The sequence below is a fragment of the Monocercomonoides exilis genome (genome assembly GCF_001643675.1).
Source record: "Monocercomonoides exilis strain PA203 chromosome Unknown scaffold1-2713096, whole genome shotgun sequence".
NCBI classification, from domain to species: Eukaryota; Preaxostyla; order Oxymonadida; family Polymastigidae; genus Monocercomonoides; species Monocercomonoides exilis.
Window position 1 is genome coordinate 1193598 of NW_027150546.1, and position 18695 is coordinate 1212292.

General features: G+C 36.3%; 5 protein-coding genes across 5 annotated transcripts; 4 read left to right on the plus strand and 1 right to left on the minus strand.

The window, feature by feature from the left end:
* Positions 1-2821: 2821 nt before the first annotated feature.
* Positions 2822-3446, plus strand: MONOS_12892 (uncharacterized protein; the record flags this gene model as incomplete). The annotated part of the gene is made up of 2 exons (XM_067865549.1): positions 2822-2978; positions 3022-3446. The coding sequence occupies 2 exons, from the start codon at positions 2822-2824 to the stop codon at positions 3444-3446; spliced, it is 582 nt and encodes a 193-aa protein (XP_067736330.1).
* Positions 3447-7478: 4032 nt separating this feature from the next.
* On the minus strand, positions 7479-11266 carry MONOS_12893 (putative Ubiquitin carboxyl-terminal hydrolase; the record flags this gene model as incomplete). The annotated part of the gene is made up of 3 exons (XM_067865550.1): positions 7479-10711; positions 10762-10992; positions 11101-11266. The coding sequence occupies 3 exons, from the start codon at positions 11264-11266 to the stop codon at positions 7479-7481; spliced, it is 3630 nt and encodes a 1209-aa protein (XP_067736331.1).
* A 1944-nt stretch (positions 11267-13210) lies between these two features.
* Positions 13211-13588, plus strand: MONOS_12894 (uncharacterized protein; the record flags this gene model as incomplete). Its single annotated transcript, XM_067865551.1, has 1 exon — positions 13211-13588. The coding sequence occupies one exon, from the start codon at positions 13211-13213 to the stop codon at positions 13586-13588; it is 378 nt and encodes a 125-aa protein (XP_067736332.1).
* A 545-nt stretch (positions 13589-14133) lies between these two features.
* Positions 14134-14928, plus strand: MONOS_12895 (uncharacterized protein; the record flags this gene model as incomplete). Its single annotated transcript, XM_067865552.1, has 2 exons — positions 14134-14355; positions 14554-14928. 2 exons carry the CDS (start codon positions 14134-14136, stop codon positions 14926-14928), a joined length of 597 nt encoding a protein of 198 aa, XP_067736333.1.
* Positions 14929-17395: 2467 nt separating this feature from the next.
* Positions 17396-17953, plus strand: MONOS_12896 (uncharacterized protein; the record flags this gene model as incomplete). Its single annotated transcript, XM_067865553.1, has 1 exon — positions 17396-17953. One exon carries the CDS (start codon positions 17396-17398, stop codon positions 17951-17953), a length of 558 nt encoding a protein of 185 aa, XP_067736334.1.
* Between the last annotated feature and the right edge of the window lie 742 nt (positions 17954-18695).

Sequence of the window (18695 nt, forward strand, 5' to 3'; positions counted from 1 at the left end):
CTCTTTCTCTTTCTCTTTCGATTTCTCTCTCGTTACTCTCTACTCTCTCAATTCTCTTCTGGAGCGATGAACAGCATTCAAGACAAAGTAGTTGAGGAAGAAGATGAAGAAATAGAAGAAAACGAAGGTGAAGAAGAAGGAGAAAAAGAAGATAATGATGAAATAAATTGAGAAAACGTAAGGTTTTCATTTCATTTGCTTTTCCTTGTATTTATTCAGTTGCTTCATTTGTGAATAACTTTTGACCGACTTTTCTTCATTCTGAAACAGTCCATTTATATCATGAAACATAAGTTCTCAAACGAATAAACAGAAGAAAAGTTTATATTGATTTCAATAAATTAAAATCAAGCTTTGTCCTAAGATTGATATTATCATCTCCCTTGTGCTTGTGGCTCGATCGCGAACGGCTGAAAGAGTATTTTTGAAGAATAAGCCAAATTCGACTGTTTTTGCATTTTCATTTTGTTAACATTTTTGGATATTTTCATTCTTTGAAAAAGCGCAAGCAGATGACACTGTTGATAAAGACAGACGAAGAGTTAGATTTGATGTTATTGTTATCGTCCTTTTTTCAAATGGAAGCAATGGAAAACAACAATTAGAAATATTCATATTCATTGTTCAGATCAAAGATTCCGTTTGATCAATTCTCATTTCTATGCTTCTTGCTCCGTTGCTTCCTCCTCTTGCACATTTGTTATTATCCGCCTTCTTTCCCCTTCCAACCTTCTCATTCCCTTTCCCTTTCTTTTTCCCTTTCTTTTTCTCTTCCTCTTCCTTTGCAGCTTTTTTCATTTCCACTATCTATTTCTCTCTTCTCCATCTCTCTGCAATACTCCTCCTCACACGCCAGATGCATCAGTGCTTCATTCATTTTCTATTTAATCACTCTTCAAGATCACAAATAGCTCTGTCGATACAGCCACTTCTGTTACATAAACAACAGCCATTCGAACTGCAGAATCGGCTGAACCAAATAAACTGTCACTCTCTCGTCTCCTCCACTTCCATCAGGTGCATCATCACAGCCAAACACTCCGTTCCTCTCAAAAGCAGCCATTAAAGATTCGAAGTCAAAAGCAGAAGTTCAAATTGATTGAAATTGAGCTTTTGTAAAACTGATTTGTAAAATACAAAGACGTTGCTTCCAAAAGTTGTCATGATGCCTGAGTGGATAAAACTCTCTTCCATATTTGGTATCAATATCTTATTTCAGAGTTTCAAGCAAAAAAAGACAGCTTTTTGTCTTATAATGTCACATTTAAACGCTCCTTTCCTTTAGACAATTCGTTATCTTTTAATCTTTTATTTTCCAAATTGTCCTATTCTCTGAGTTCGAATTTCTCTCGATCTCACTTCCTCCTCAACCTTTTATTTGGTTCGTCACAAAAACCTCATTACAGTATCCCCACATGTTTTTGAACGGCCCAGCTTCCATCGAGCACTGGCGTTCAGAAAAGGAGCAATTTTTAACACTGAGAATATCATTTCCATCCAGCCACAAGGTACAAATCCCTTCGAGAAAGGAAAAGCGACTTCAGAGGAGGGCGCAAGTTAAGTTGTCGGAGAAGAAATTGAAATGAGAAGGAAGTTCGAGAAAAAGAAAGAAGTGAGATTGTCAATAAGCAGAAGAGGATGGAATGGAGGGAGAAATGAAGCTGAAAGAGATTAAAGGTGAAGAAGAAGAAGATGGAGAAGATTTCTAAAGATGAGTTGCATTCAATGCTGTCGCATCATCATCAGAACAAATATCCTTTTCGTTTTCATGTGACAAGTCAGAATTTTTTGCAGTTGAAGAATGCCAGTCATTTACGATTGGACAGAATGTCTGTGCTCTGATAGCAATCAAGGTCGAGTCTTGGCGTTCATCTGAGCAGCAAATCTGTAAAAATTATTGCTTTTAGTCTCATCAGAATACATCGCAGATGAAGAAATAGATTGAACATTCAAATTTATCTGGTTTTGACTTCGTGTGATGTTAACTTGAACTTGTGCACCGCCGCATTCATGATGGCAGAATCTTAACACTATGTTTTGCAGAGTAACATTCGCAAAGAAGTTGTCCATTGTAATCGAGACACACGAAGTCACAGAATAAGCAGACGCGAATGTTCCTTGTAATTCTATTTGAAAGCAATCTCCGATGAAAATGAGATGAAAGTGAGCTTCGATCATTTGGACGGTAGATTTTTTTCTTGTGCTTGATGAGATGCAGCCAAAGGATAGAGGAGGAAAAATGTTAGAATTGCAGTGGAAGTCTGGTGGATAGGAAAGAGAGATATATTCGAAGGAGGAGAAGTGACAGTGTAAATTTGAAGTGGAGAATGAGGAAAAGAATGATGGAAAAACAGAGTCTTATTTATAAAAATGACTTAAGAAATTCACTGCCACCTTCTTCATTTATTGTTTTAATAGTTTGAATGACTGAACATAATTAAAACACGACTGCTTTTCCATCAGAACAACAAATGAAAGGGATAGCGATGCTTCGAAGCTTGATTCATACAAAGAAAAATAAGAAACAAAGCACATGAGTCAACAATGAAGGAGTTTTCGCTTTGTACCTCGTGTGTTGAGAGACATCAACTGCAGATTCTTTCTATTGACACACATAACAAATGACCGAATAATGAAGATGAAGGAGACTGTGGTGGAAATTGTTGAAGGAGTTGAAGAATGATAGGAAGAAGAAGTTGAAGGAGCAGAAGATAGAGTTGTTTTGTTTTATAATATTTTCATGAATGGATTAAAAAATTATTTATTCGTTGTATCATTAAAGTTGCAATATTAAAAGTGACAAAAACAACAAAGTTATAATATGAAGAAGAAGGAGAAGAAGAAGGTGAAGAAGAAGGAGAAGAAGATGAAGAAGAGGAAGAAGAAGGAGAAGAAGAAGGTGAAGAAGAAGAAGAAGAAGAAGAAGAAGAAGAAGAAGATGATGATGATGATGATGATGATGATGTCCAGGAGAGCTTGTAGAATTCTTTTAATTTGACTTTTTGCGAGATTTATTACGAGGTGTTGTGGCAGAAGGAGAAGGAGAAGGAGAAGAAGAAGGGGAAGAAGAAGGAGAAGGCAGTAAGTCAGAAGAAGAAAGCTCTGGAGAAACTGAAGCAGATGATATGTCAATAATATCTGTAGAAGATGAAAACAAAAAAGAAGGTGAAGAAAAGGAAAATGCAGAAAAAGAAAAAGAAAAAGAAGAAGAAGAAGAAGAAGAAGAAGAAGAAGAAGAGCTTGATGAAGATGATGACACATCTTCTCTTCAGCAGTCCAACCTGCTCAACACACAAGCGCGCTTTGCTTTTAACTTCACATTCTTTTTTGTTATCCATTCATATCCACTCTCCCTGCCAGCCAGCCTTATTCTTCCTCTGTCCTCTCTTCAGTCACTTCCACATAACTTTCATCATCTTCTTCTTCTTCTCATTCTCCTTTCATAGATCCTTCATTTTTTTATGATTTTGTTCTGTTTGATACGAATATCTTCCCTTTCACACTGCGTTTTTCTTCCTCATTCCTCAATTTTCTTTCACAAGCTCGTTTTTTAAGAAGAATAAGTTTTTTGTTCCAGTAACTGGTCACTGCTGCTCACTTTCTGCAATGTTCCTGTTTCCTACCACACCCTTCTCTCAACCAATCTCCATTTCGCATTTCCTTCTCACCAACCGCTCCTTTCCCTCTTTCTCATTCCCCGTTTTTTTAATCACTTTGCATGCGCAACATGCTTCTGATACTCCTCTCACTGCTTCTCAAACTATTTCTATCTCGCTTCCCCAGATGCTTCTGCACCATCTCTTCTTTTCCCTCCAATATGGCCGTGTATGAAAATCCACTGAATGAATATCTCAAAGTCTAGCAATCCCAACATGCACCAAACAAGGAAAAAAATAAATAAATAAATACTCAAATAAAAAACAAACAAATAAAAAGAAATAAAAAACAAAATAAGAAATAAAATAAACGATCATATAAATTAATTAATGAGATATATTTTTTTCTTTTCAAAAACCCATTTCACTCATTCACATACCTGGCATTGTTGCCAACAAGCTTAGTGAAATAAAATTTGTATTTCAATATGTTCCTTCCTTGTTCTCCTTTCTTTCTCTGATTAATCCTTTCTCAAAATGCTCAGCCCGATTCAGCCTTCCCTCTGTCCTATCAAACGCTCTTGCTCCTCGACAAGCAAACACCTCGTATTTGTAATCTCATTATCGCACATAGATAGAAATCGCACTTGCAGCCACGACTCACCAGAAAAACTTTCAGACCCATCTTCCTTTTCTGTTTATGTCTCTGATAACGATTTGCTCAACAACCTTATCATGGATGTTTCTCACAACAAATCCTCTTCAAAATATCTTCTTCTCTCAAATAAACGCTATCCTCGTTCATATAATTTCTCTTCTTCTTTCTCCTCCTTGTGCCTCTGCTGCTGCGACTGTTTCTGCTCCATTGGCTGCTTGTTCCAAAAGCTTCAAATTAAAATCATCAAATGAAATCACTTTTCTTATTCTTCACGTTAATGGAAATAAATAAATTAACATCCTGCATCTTTTCAAGAATATTTACAACTGCAAACCCTGCTACCTTCCAGAAGCGCTCAAAAAGCCATCTTTTTTCATTCCTTTCTAGTCTGAATGCATTTAGTTTAATTGAGAAAAAACCATTGATAAAAAAACAATTGTGATTAGAAAAAATCAAACAAAAAAATACACATTAAATAAGGCAATGTCATATTCGATGTTCCAATTCAATTTTCTCATTCTTTTCCTTCCGCTAAATATTCATCGATAGATCTTTTTTGAAAGAATACTTTTGCCATCAGAACTTATGAGCATTGATTGAAAAATTCTACAAGCGCAAAGGCTTTTGTTTTTTAGCGCAATCCTTCCGTTAAATCGATGCACCTGCTAGAATTGAAAGCCTTTTCTGTGACTGCATTTCTCTGTTCCATGCGTTTGAAACCAGATCTTCCAAAAAAATACTTCCTTAACATCCATCCGTCTATCAGTCCTTTCTTTCTGTCCAACCCTTCCTTCTCCTCTCTCTTTTGGCTTTTTCGTCCAATTCACTTAAAGAATCTGGATGCAACAATTTTTACTCATTTCTGCAGACATGCATGTTCATCGTTAGACACTTTATAAAGCTTCGGACAAAGTTTGGAGCTGCTGAAGCTTCCAAAAGTATCTCCGGCTTGTCAACAAGGCATATTGAGAACTCGTTGATAAGGCAGCTCACGATGTTCACCATATGCATCCTCTTTGGGAGAGATGCACATCCAGAAACTACTCAGCATCGATGACTTACTTTTTGTTTAGGTTCAGTCAGCTTCCTGAATAGATAAAGAACGACTATTAACACAGCGCTATTCTGCACTTTCTCCTTGTTAGTCAAGCTGGTCAAACTCATCTTATCTTTCTTCGTTTCCTATTCGTTCTGCAAGATTGAGCTTATTCCTTTGCTATTCTACCGCTAAGCCTCCACATATAAATAAGACCTATCAGCTAACTTCTCCAGTGCGCTTTCAGGATTCTGCTCACTTTCTCATTAAAAGATGTCTGAAGTGCATCTGCGTATATGTTGACAGCTCAACAAACACATAGTTTATGAAATTCAGAGCTCTTGTTTAAACTATATCTTGCATTTTGACTCTTCATTCTTTTTGACTTTTTTTCTTCTTGTGTAATTTCGCAAGCTAGTTGAATAATTAGACCTGGAAAAACGGAGATGTGTTCTTTTTGTTCATTTTAAGATGACTTTTCTGATCTCTTCATCTCCCGCAAAATGGCTCTGAATGATTTCTTCTTTAAAGTTGCTGAGAGAATATTTCAAAGCAAACTTTCATTGTAAACCGCCACGGGTGACAATAGCGATCAAATATAAAGCAGACGATGCAAAAAAGCTTCATGGTATCTTTACTCCAGTCATTCCCAAAAATGAAAGCATTAATTGCAGCTAAATCGAATCTCGCATCAGTTTGTCGATCCACAGATAATTAACAATGATCGCCTCAAAGAAGCTGTCGGTCAGCTATAAGTAAACAATTGTTTGGATTAAATTATCATGTATTCTTAGGTTGGCTTCGGTGGTCTGATTCAATACACAGTGGAGCAGGAAAAAGTTATTCGAAATGACTGTCAGTTCAATTGATATATGTATAAGCAACAACTTGTGCCTCTTTACGAATGTTTTAGATTCAATAATGAAGAAGAGGTGTAGAATGAAATATTTGTAATAAAATGCGTGTGCAGCAAAGGAAAATAAGAGAACATCGTGAAACAACAGGAATAATAGAAGAAGAAGAAAATATAAATCTCTGAAGAACTTTGTTATATCTCAAAACGAAGTTTCTTTTTGATAATTTTGATATATTTTATTTCACCAAAATCCCATTTCAAATTTCATTTTTTCTTTTGATCTGCAATTTGCAGAAATGCTTTTTTGATGTGTCAAGATAATATCTATATAATGTTGAAGTGTTTCATGAGGTTAATAACGATTTCTGCAAATTTCCACGTTATAAAAAAGTTTTCATGATCATTGAGATCATTTTTATACAAAAAAATTTTTGTTGATCTGTTTTGAAAAATTCATGATGAATTTTTTTGAGTTTGTTGGTTTTCTATATATGACATTGCTATATGGAAGAATTAAAAATGATTTCAATTTGAAAAATGCTTGTTTATTCAAATTTGAGTTTTTTTCGAAATAGAAAAAAGATCAGTGAAATGAAAAAATATACGTTAAAAAATAACAATCGTTTTGCAATCAAAATGACATAAATAAACAAAAAGCACTTTATGATATTAATCATTTAAAAAATTGAAAACAGTTAGAAATTTTCTAATCAGATTCAATAACTTTCAAAAAAACATAATTCTATCACATAATCATTGAACATTCACAAAATATCAACCAAATGTCAACAATTTTGAACAATAAAAGATATAAGAAAAAACAATACTATAACAACAAATTCACAGTATCAAATACAATTCCTAGCAAAAAAGAACACTTATATAAAAAGTTCAAAAACTGACTTGTCTATTTTCCCTCTGTTTTCCATCCACTCTCCCCTTTCTGATATTTCTCTAACTTTGACTCAAAAAGATCAAATCCAACAAAGAAAAAAGACAGACACAATGATAAAACATCACTTCACACTCTCAACAACTCTCCCTTCCAAAAACCTCACTCAAAGATCAATGAATTCCCTCACAACTCTCTCTATTAGTGAATCTCGATATATACATAAAAATTCGGGACAATAACCAATTTAATTATAGGGACATTATAGGGACAAAAAGCACAAGAAAACAACCGGATTCTAACTGTTGTGTACCTGGGAGGCTGTTCGTCGTATCCAGGTCCGGATATTGCAGCCCGAAGGCTGCAATATCAAATACGAACAGTCATGTCCAGCACCCTTCCGATAGAGTACCAGCTAAGCATACACAACAACTAGTTTCTTAATAGGGGACACCAAAAGAACAATTTTGAGATTCATTAAAAGAAGAAGAGTCAAGAAGAAGCTCAAATCTCCTTGAAAGAAGATCCTGAGAAGATTGAGAAAGAAGAGAAGAGTTTGATGATGTGATATCAGAGTGAAATGACTTCCTTGTTCGTTGAACCTTTTCTTTCATTGTCGAAGATTCGAGGGCAACCAGAGAGCGTTGAGGAAGATATCCAACAGCTGAAGCACAGACAAATGAGCCTTTGCGCTCAAAATACAAGTAATCTTTCATGTGGGGAACTGACAATGATGGCCATGAGACTTGTTGAGATGGTACATATTCTTCAAAGTACCTCTCATGCTCAAAGTTATTGACAGATGTCGAAGATGGTGAAGAGTTTGATGATGATGTTGAGAAGTTGTTCGATTGTGAAGTTGAAGAAGCTGATGTCGAATTATTCATATTGTTTTCGAAGAAGTTGATTAAGTCATGAAGTGTTGTGATGTGTTCAGTCGAAAGATTGTTGTCAATTGCATTAACTAACGCACCAAATTCACTATCACAAATATTCTTTCCATGGTGCTCAGCGAAGAAGTTGAGTTGAGTATTTTTCTTTTTCAGGAGTTTCGATTGTTTGGAGAGGATGAAGTAAAGAAGGAAGCGATTTCGGTTGTGTGGACCCGAATCGCAGAAGAACTTAAAAGTGTGAGTGTCTGAAAAGAAGTGTCTTTTGATCACAGATTCCAGACACTCAATAACAAATCTGTGATCATTTGAAAGGCAATCGGAGAAGAAGTTGAAAGTTCGTTTTATTTTTTGATTTTTTATTTTTTGAAGAGAGATGATTGTGAATTGAGAGACTTGTTGATAATTGAAGAATTCTTGTTGAAGTTGATTTTTTCTTATGGGGAGTTTCCATTTCTCTTTGAAGTCGAAGACGAAGACTGCCTCTCCCTCTTTAAGATTATCAACAGTTGATTGATAATGTTTTCGTTGCATTTCTGCAACAAGACGATGTTGTCGAAGAAGTTTTAAAATGTGAAACTCAGCAGAAGAAAGTCCATTTTTGTTTTGTGAAGATTTTAATTTGTTTTCCAGATAGTTGAGTTTCTCGCACATTCCGCAGAGATCTGTGCGCCTTTTTGCTTTGGAGAAGTTGGTGGTGAGTTTGTAGAAGTGAGATAATGAAACTTTGATGTTTGTTTCATCTGTAAACTCTTTCCATAATTTCGTCTTGGGCTTGAAGATTAACCTCTTTTCATTGGGAGAAAAGATGCCCGTTTTCTTTCTTTTTTCTTTCAGTGCTTCCAATCCATAACTTGTTGAAATTGACGAAGAGAGTGGAGGAATGGAAGTTGTTCGATGAGGTGGAGTGATGAATGCGGATGACAGAGTAGTTGTTATTGTTGGAGTTAATGTTGTTGTTGACGATGATGATGAGTTATCTGAAGTGTTTAAATTTGATGTTTCTGAAGAAGAAGATGAACCACCAAATTGAATAGTTGAAAGCGTTGGTCTTGTTTTTTCTTTTGTGTAGAATGAAAGTGAAGGAGTGTAACCTTGAGCATAAAGATCCTTCCATGCCTTTATCCAATTTTTTTTCTCCAGTTCAGTCACGCCAGCATCATTGCAAACATTCCATTTGAAGCGATTTCCGCTCTTTCTTTTCACCACAGCTATGTAATGCCCGTTTTGTTGATCCATTCGCTTATACAGTATCTGCCCAATAAGATGATAAATAATAATCTCCTTATTGCTCTCTTTATTATGTTGAATGTTTTCTTCTGAATACCCTTTGATAAACGTTCGCTGGTTAGCACGATCAGTTTCAATAAGCAACATGCTTGATGGCTCAGAGCTGGACGTGTCAGTGCATTCGTGACAGAGAGCTAGCACCTCTGGAAATGCAGCCATTTCCTCCCATCGTGAAGTGCAGCACTTCTCTTTGCATTCATTGCAATAAACGGTGTTCTTTCCATCCAATATCTCTGTTGCAAAGAGAGATGATAGACCTTTGTGAGGAGAAGATGAATTAATTACCACATTGTTGCTAATTTCATCGAATTGATTTGAAACTTTTTGGCATTGTTGGCATTTCAAATGAGTGATCAAAACAGGATTGAACGTATCTTTATTTATCAGCTCATCTTTTTGAAGAAGTTGGTGAAGATTGTCAAATGCCTCAACCACGTTTTGCTGCTGTCTACTGCCATATCCACAAAAGTCTTCCCATTTGTTGATCAGTGATGGGACCCACGAACGCACTGCCATTCCATCTTTGGCAAGTTGTTTGCAAACACTCAATACACGAGAAGATAAATTGTTTTTTGATGATGTGGTTTTTATTATTGATTGTTTTTGTGAAGTGATTGAAGACATGCATTGAAGAAGAGAGGAAAGATAGCAAGTGTTTCCAAGATTTTGCAAGCCTTTAACTGTTTTTGATGACGAATTGGAATCTTCATTCTTGTTCGAAAATATTGATGAAGAAGGAGATTGAATTGCGGGAAGAAAATCAGTTGTGTTGCTGTTAGACATGATTTGAGGAGAATGATTATTAAGTGTTTCATCTCTTTCATCTGTTTGTGTATTATATTGAGAAGAAGAAGAGTTAATTTCTTTTGAAAATGATGAAAGAAGATTTTGGAATGCTTGAGGAGGAATAAGAGTGGGTGAAGTGGCATATTCGACTAATTGATCACTCACACACACATCATCGTTGCGAAAGGATGCTGAAGATTTTTCGATACAAGAAGAATTTTTTGATTCTTCTTGTTGCTTTTTGGAAGAAGAGGAAGATGAGGAAGATGAGGAAGATGAGGAAGTGGATGACGATTGTTTTGTTTTGAAGAATTTGTGAATTGGGATTGGAGAAGGAGATGAGTGACGTTTTTGATGTGATTTATTTGTTTTTCTTTTTGTTGAATCCCTTTCTCTCCTAATTGGAGTGCTGATTGGAGTATCAACAGCTTGAGATGGAGAAGAATTTGGTGAAGAAGAATCATTTTCTAAAATAGTTTTTAAATTTTTATTTTGCTGAGATGATGAAGAAGATGAAGAAGATTGTTTTCTTTTTGAAGAAGAGTTTTCTGTAATTATTTCTTCTTCCCAAGCCTCTTCGTCTATATATCTCGTAAAGTCCGGCTCAGCTCGCTGCTTTTTCTTTGCAGATTGAAGAGAAGTTGACGCTTCTGTTGAATGGGCCAACATCCAGTTGTTGCCCTTTTCCCAGTCCTGTTCAATTAAGCCTTAAAAAAATAGAGAAAATTATTCAAAAAAATTATAAATAAAAACAAACCACTTTTGCAAGACGGAAGATGAGGTTTTTGAGGAGGAATGATAAATCCTTGGTTTTTCTTCAGTGTTTGCTTCGCATAAATAAATTTTCCCTCTGTCACATCATATCCATAGTCTTGCAAATCGGATAATGATGTATTGCGAGATAGCGCTTGAAGCATTGTTGTTTGAGTGTGCAACGGAGCGTTGTTGTACACCACAGACAAGTCTTCCAGCAGCTTAATGTGATATTCTGTTTCAAAAAAAAAATAAATAATAAACAAATATAAATAAAAAAAAAAAAAAAAACAAAAGAAGAAATAACATTTCTAACACAATACAAAAAAATAAAAAACCAAACCATTCAAAGACTTCAGTAAATCATTAATTACTGAAGATGATTGCCTATAGTTGTAAAAGAGATAGACAAGCAATGAATCCACGTCATCTCCACCTATACGTTTTATTTCGTTCCAAATAACTTTGCATCGAGAATTAAGAGTTGATTGAGGTTTAGAAAAAGACATTTTTATGTTGAAAGTATTTTAATAATGGTTTGATGATATTAGAAATTAATATGCTGTTGTTTGAATTAATAATACTTTTTTTTTATTTTTTATTTTTTTTTATTTTTTTTTTTTTTGGTTTTGTGTTGATTCTGAGAAAAATTGACAAATAAAATATTCAAGGAGCTTCCAAAAATGAATTTTTATTGTTCAAAATTATCCTTCGAAAATTTGCCAACAAGTCAAAACTGACATAACTCAAATTTCTTTTTCCACATTATCTGAGAATAACAATAACATCAAACAACAAAATATGATTTTTTTAAAAAATAGTAAAAATGTCATACATATAACTTAAAATAAGCATTTCTATCTCAATCAAAATTTTAATATATATAACAGTTTTTTTGTGTTTATTAAAAAAATGACTTTCGTTAAAATTGGATTTTTTTTTAATATTAATTTTTCTGGAAAATGATAAGTTTTTTCAAAACATTCTTTTTTCTATAATGACGAATAATAACCATTGAAAATATATATCATCCATTGAAATTAAAAAAATAAAGAAAATTTGTGAAAAAATGTTTCAAAAAATATTCATTCTGAAAATTGTTCAATTTGATCTTATTGATCATTGAAAGATTTTAATTACTTGGAAATTTGCAGAAATCGTTTTTGCATTTATGAATCTCTTCTTTATATCATTTATACCATTATGAGCTAATAAATAATCAATTCTGCAAATTCCCGATCAACGAAAAAATGAAAATTTGAAATGGGTTTATAACAAGAAAAATAAAATTTGATTATCTTATGAAAAACTTCGTTTATTGATAAGCAAAATTCAAATATAATTCATGTCTTCTTTAATGCTTCTTCTTCCTCAACTTTTTCAATCCAAACTGTTCTCCATTTATGACAAATAATTTGATGAATCTTTCGTCATATTTAACCTCCACTACTTCTGTTTTTTCTCTTTTCTCTCCTTTTTCGTTTTTCTGATCCAATGATGTTATCCTCCCCTTCTTTCTTCTCCTTCTGCTTCTACTTCTTCTGCTTCTACTTCTCTTTCTGCTTTTCCTTCAACTGCTCTGCATGTTCTGTCAGTTTAACCACAAAGCGAAGTCATTTCAGCAAAATCATAAAAAATAATCAAAGTGTTTTTCCTCTTTTTGCTTCGTACATGCACACTTGCAGTGTTGTGCATGTGATTGAAATGACAAAGAGAAAAGAAATGGTTATACAAAGAAATTCAATTGCAACAGATGAACATACAATCCGTAACAATCTGTTTGCATTTCTCCAACACCTTCAATGATGTCACAGAGTCGAGAAGAAGAGCAAGATACCAACGAAATGCGAAGAATGCAATCAAAACTCAACGTAACTGCATTATGAGTGGCGACTGGATTGGGGATCCTCACTCAGCGGCTTTTGTGGATGTGCACCGCTACAACGCGGATAAGGCAATTCTGTGGAAAGAGCATTCATTTATCTGCATGAAAAATGATTTTTTTTTACACACGAGCTCACACTGGCAGTGGAGATATTCAACCTCCTCTGCGAAATACTTTTCACAGAGGCTGATACACGCTTTCTGAAGAGTCTGTTCCATTTGACTTTCAATTTGAGTGCTGCTCCGCTGGGAAGCAAGACGTTTTGGAGATCGCGTGGCAAACGATGAGTTTAACCGAGGCGCATGCTGTGTTTGAGATCGGGCGAGGCGCGGAGACGACGGCGATGCATTTTTTGGAACAGGTTCCGCTCGGAGAGGTGGATGCACCGATATAATCGATTGTGCTGCGGAACGAAGGAGGGACAAGCGTTGACTGCAGCCTGTACCAGACTGAAGTGGAGCGGCTGGATGCATGGGCGACTTATTTCCCCCTGTTTGAGTATTCTATTACGAGAGGGATTGTGCAGGCGAATGAAAAGCGGACAATATTCCAGCGCTTCGGTCCGTTGATGCAAAAGGGATATTTTGTTAGGATTCAGATCAAGTTGGGAAGCAGAAACAGCGCAATGAATGGGATGAACGAGAATGTTGGAGGAGGAGCAGGGGGAGGAGATGGGAATGTGAATGGAACGAATCATTCTCCATCATCGAACAATGGAATAGGGATGGGTGTTTGTGGAGCACAAGGAGGAGCACAAGGAGCAGCCGGAGGAGGAAGTGATGGAACAGAAGGAATAACTCACATTGAAACAGTTCTGCAAGCGCTGCTGGCAGGAGACGGTTTCATCGCGAAGGAAGGAGCAGAGCCGCTTGTGGATGAGAAAAAGACAACTATTCTAGGCTCCTCTTTTTCCTCTTTCTGCTCAGCAATATTTATTGAATCATGAGCGAATTGACTTTATGAGTGTGACAGGTTGGAGCATGGGGCGGAGGCTGGTGTGTCAGGTGTGTCCTCTTGTGAGGAGGCAACCGGCGCCGTAGAAGAGGGCATATAAAAAAGGAGAGAAGAGTGGAATTCTGTTTGACTAGGAAGAAAGCCATCCACTGATCATGTCACAGGTTGAGACGATTCAGCCGATCAAAGGAAAAATTGCAGTAGGATAAGTGTGTGTGTGTGTGTGTGTGTGTGTGTGTGTGTGTGTGTGTGTGTGTGTGTGTGTGTGTGTGTGTGTGTGTGTGTGTGTGTGTGTGTGTGTGTGTGTGTGTGTGTGTGTTGTGGAGCTGCGAACACTAATAGCTGCACAATTCTTTGACGCTTCACTTCGGTGCAATATCAGAAAAGCGATCTTCACTTCCTCCATCTCGAATTCTTCAATTGAAAATCATAATTCTTCATCTTCTTCTTCCATTAATGGTGTTTGTGCAAATTCAGAAGGATAGCAGATCTTTTCGTATCATCGTTTCCCTTCAAAATGTCGTTCTTCTTCATTGAATGATTCTTCTTCTTCTTCCTCTTCTGTTGTTGCCTCCAACTTTCACTCAGGCTGCATTGACGACTACTCCCCCGTCGACTCGCTCTCCACGCAGCACTCTCAACTTTGGAAAAATCAAAAGGCTTCCTTCTTCTTCTTATCCTATGCCTTCTCAATCTTCCTCTTCCTTCTCTCTGGAAATTTCCCCACACCAACCAATCATCTTCAAGAAGCCACCGAGAGTGAGTGTAATTGAGCACATGACGAAATCTCTGGGCATTTGAATAACCACATAACTTCAGCAGATCAGAACTGTTTTGGAAAAAGCGAGAAACGAAGAGAATCAGTTTATGTTGGCGCTGGCGAGGCAGCCTTTTGAACAGCTTTTAGCAGCTGCTGCGTTAACACTGCAATAGCGAACATTGACCAGTTGCATTCAGCTCAATGAGGCCACGAAACAGGCGCTGAAGGATAGCAGCGCAGGCAAATGTGGAGTAGAAGATAAGGATTTACAGAAGGAGAAGGAGAGAGAAGCGTTTGGGATGTTCAAACTCATTCCAACGATGCCTGCCATGAAAGGAACACCAAGAGAGAACAAAAGGAAACTGATCCTGCTGAAGGAGACTCGAAGCATCAGTGATGGAGGAAGAAGGATGACTGATGAAAATGAAGTTAGCGGAGTGAATGTTTCTCTTCCTCCCTTGTTGAATCCGTCTACTGGCTCTTCTTCTGGTTCTTGTTCAGTTTCAGTTCCATTGAATTCTCATCAAGGAATAATGCAACAGTGGTTTATGCAATCACAAGGGATTCAGTAAATTCAAGGGCTTATTCCAACAGGAGCAACGAACAAGCAAGGCAGCGCAGTTCGTCTGCCTCCTTTGGGAATGCAGTTGCAACTTCAGAACAAAGAGAACTATGCTGAGAATCTTAAGGATATAGAAACCTTCTTTAATTGTCTTTTGCTTCTATCTATCGAGAAACTGAAGGAAAAATAAAACAAAATACCAGGTTTGAAACACAAAGTTTGTAAACGCTCCAGTAAAGAAAAGAGCAAAAGGTCACATTGCCTTCAAATTATATTTTCGGATCTCCAATGGATTGTTCAAGTTATAAAAGTCTTCTGACATTGGAAAAGCACACTGTTCTTCGAACACTTCCTCGCAAATGTCACTGACATCTGCTTCACAGGCACCTTTATCGTCTGCGCTGACTCCTCTTTCAGCTGCCAAGTTATCATTACCTGTTTCTGACGTTTTGTGCGAAATAGTCATCATCTCTGTGTATAATTCATTGAAATGTGTGTTGGGCATTCGAATATATTTTTTTATTTATTTAAGAGAAGTGACTCAGGAACGAAGATGTGTTGGATAAATAACATTTCGTGAATTATTCGAAGAAGTTGAAGATTTAGCTTTCGTTTGCATTGGGGCGGCTGAAGAGGAGGAATGCATGAACAAGTGAAACATAATGATCGGATATCTATAAAGAAGCCGTGAAGAAGGTGAGGAAGAGATTGTGAACAATGAGAAGAAGAAGGGGGAAAGGAAGTTATTTTAGAGATGATGAAAGAGGGACAGAAAAAGAAGAGTTTCAGCTTGAGAAAAGATTGAAAGATGATCAGAGGAAGCAATTGGCGAAAGAAAAGAAAATTTTGATGGACAGAAAGAGAGCTCGCAAGAAGTGTTCAATTGGAAGAAGAGAAAGGTTACAAAAAAGAAACAGAATGCGAATATATCTTCAGAAGTCAATCTTATGAGCAAAAAATTCCTGAAAGTGAAAATCGAATATAAAGAAAGAGCTTCCATAAAAAATGCAGATGAGACTGAAAAAGATAACAGAAAAGAAGAAATAAAAAAAGAATAAAACAAACCTTCAAAAACGAGAAAGAAATCTTATTTGTGCAAATAGAAAGAGAGAAGAGTGTTTGGGAGGCTTGTGGAAGTTAAGAGCGTTAGGAGCCGTTCTGCTGGAAGTGAAATACAAGATGATAGAGGAACATTACAAGAACAAAGAGCTGAACAAGAAGCTGACAGAGCTGGAGTTGCAGAAGTCACTATTGACAGAGAAGATATTGACAAGCATATGAAACGAATACTGACTGCGAAGGACATGGTCTTAGGAGAACAGAAGAAGATCCAGGAGCTGGTAGAGGCAAGCTGAAAGACTTGAAGAAGAAGAAAGAACATGAGAAAATAGTAAAAAAGGAAGGGAAACGAAAAGATCAATTTATCTGCATGATATTCCATCTCTGTCTGAGGCTCTTCTCATTCAACTTTTCACTTTCAACTCACCTTTTATCACCACCGCCTCCTCTTCATCATCAATATAGTCAGTCACATCCACTTCATTTCAGCAATGAACTTTATTAAAAGCAGAATATCCCTCTTTATCCTCGTCATCACTGTCATCAGCGCCCTCTACAACTTCTTCTTTTTTGTTTCCTCTTATTTTGCATTGGATCAGAGCATCGACTAAGTCAAATGTTTGTTTTGTTCAATTCAGCAGTCACAAAGTTAGCAAAAAATTATCTCATTTCTTCAACTCACGTCGAATTCATCGTTAGACCTCATCTTTTATTTTCTTTTCGGAAGCACAAAAGAATTATTTATTTTATCACAGAATATCAGCTGAAATTATGAGACAATAGAAATGATTTCGAGTCGAAAAAAGCTGATTAGTCGGCGCGAAATCAAAAAAGGAGGACGATTTTGCCTTTTTTATTTGGAAGCTGAAAGAGGCGCAGATAAAAAAGAAAGAGTATTTGAGCAATTCTTTTATGAAATGAATGAGCTCAAAAATAGCGTTCAGCAGGTTACACAACGTCACACGCCTTCAATGCGTCGAGAAGATGAAACGATGAAGGAAACATATTTATTTGAAAAGGCAAATTTAATGGATAATTCTATGAAAGAAGAGAATAAATGCCCGACAGGCAATGTTGATTTCATCAAATGCACATATAAGATGTTTTCTTCTATTTTGTGTGCCATCTCCCCATCTTTCTTCGGCTTTGCCTTCATTTGCACATAAATTCACCGACAAGTCAGCTGATGAAATGATTTCTGCCTTATGATCTGCACCTTCTTCAAAAGCCCCGTCGCATTTTGTGTCCTCTTGTAGGGTGTCTTTTCCAACTCGCAATACATTGCTTTGATGCCAAGATGACCATCCATGTATTCATTGTCAGCTGTATGCCCGTTGATAAAGATTTGTTAATCGACATCCAAATCGCCAAATGCTTTTGTTTTGTCATGTCCAGCAGCCGAGTTGTCTTTTTCAGTGATGCTTGTCATGAAAGTGAACAAGGGTTCCTTCACAGAAGCGACAAATGATTCACACACAAAATACATATCTCTTCCAATACTCGCCTCGTTGGCTGAAAACACGATATTGGTGATGGAAAAGGAGGATTCTGACACTTCTGAATCATCGTTGTACTCGATCATGAGAGCACCTCCTTTTCCTCCAGAACTTGTATCCTCGCTCACAGAGCAAGTGGAGAAGGCTGTGTCACTCGCTGAAAATGTGTTGGCAGGGGCAGATGAGGTGAATGAGATGCACCCGCCATTGGTGGCAGTCTGTTGGCTCAACTGTTCTGAGTTGATGTTGGTGATGGTGCAGTTGGCGAGGGAGAGGGAGAGGGCAGGGGAGGTGGCAGAGGAGAGGACACAGCTGGCGGGGGTGGCAGTGGAGGTGATGTCGGTGATGTTGGAGGAATTGAGGGAGAGGGAGCATTCAGCGAGAAAGATGAAGAAGAAAAAGCGGGAAATAAAGAAAAGAAGAAAAAGAAGAAAGAAGAGGAAGTGCATGATGAGTGGAATGAATTTCTTTGGCGATTAAGGAGCGATAGAGGATGTATGTGGAATGAGAATGTGAAAGAAACAATAATGGAAAATTTTGGATGAAGAACAAAGGGGATGGAGAAGAAAGTTTGAACGCCAAATAATCAGGAGAATAGAGAGAGATAACGAATTTGAATCAGTTGTTATTGTTGGAAATATATTCTTTTCCACAGTTCTTTCTTTTGTTTTGCTGTTGAAGCTGAGCTACAAAGCTGGAATGATGATTTTGTGATGTTAAATCCAAAGAAATAAAAGATAACGAACAGTTCTCTTTTTTTGAAAATCAAAAAAATAATAATTTTAATAAAATTCCAAACTTTTCCAATGTTTTTTGTCTTTATTTTACAATTGTTGGTATTGTTCAGTAAATCTTGAAACTTCTATTTCTTTCTGAAGTTTTATTTGTTTGTTTTTGGTTCAATTTCTTATAACTTCATCAAAAAATTCTATTTCACCAAAAGCTAGAAAAAGGTGTGAATTATATATATATTACAAATATATATTACAGAAATTAAAGCTAAATATTTACAAAAAAATCAATTAAACTCTTTGATCAATAAATACCACAATAGAATTTATTTTTTCGATTTTTGATCTTTTTTTATGATATCAAAAAAAATCACCCATTTATTGTTTTTCGAAATCAAATTAAAATATATGAATTCGAATAATTTATTTTCGATTTTGAATTAATCATTATAAAAGAAAGATATAGTATATCAGCAATAGATACATCTCTA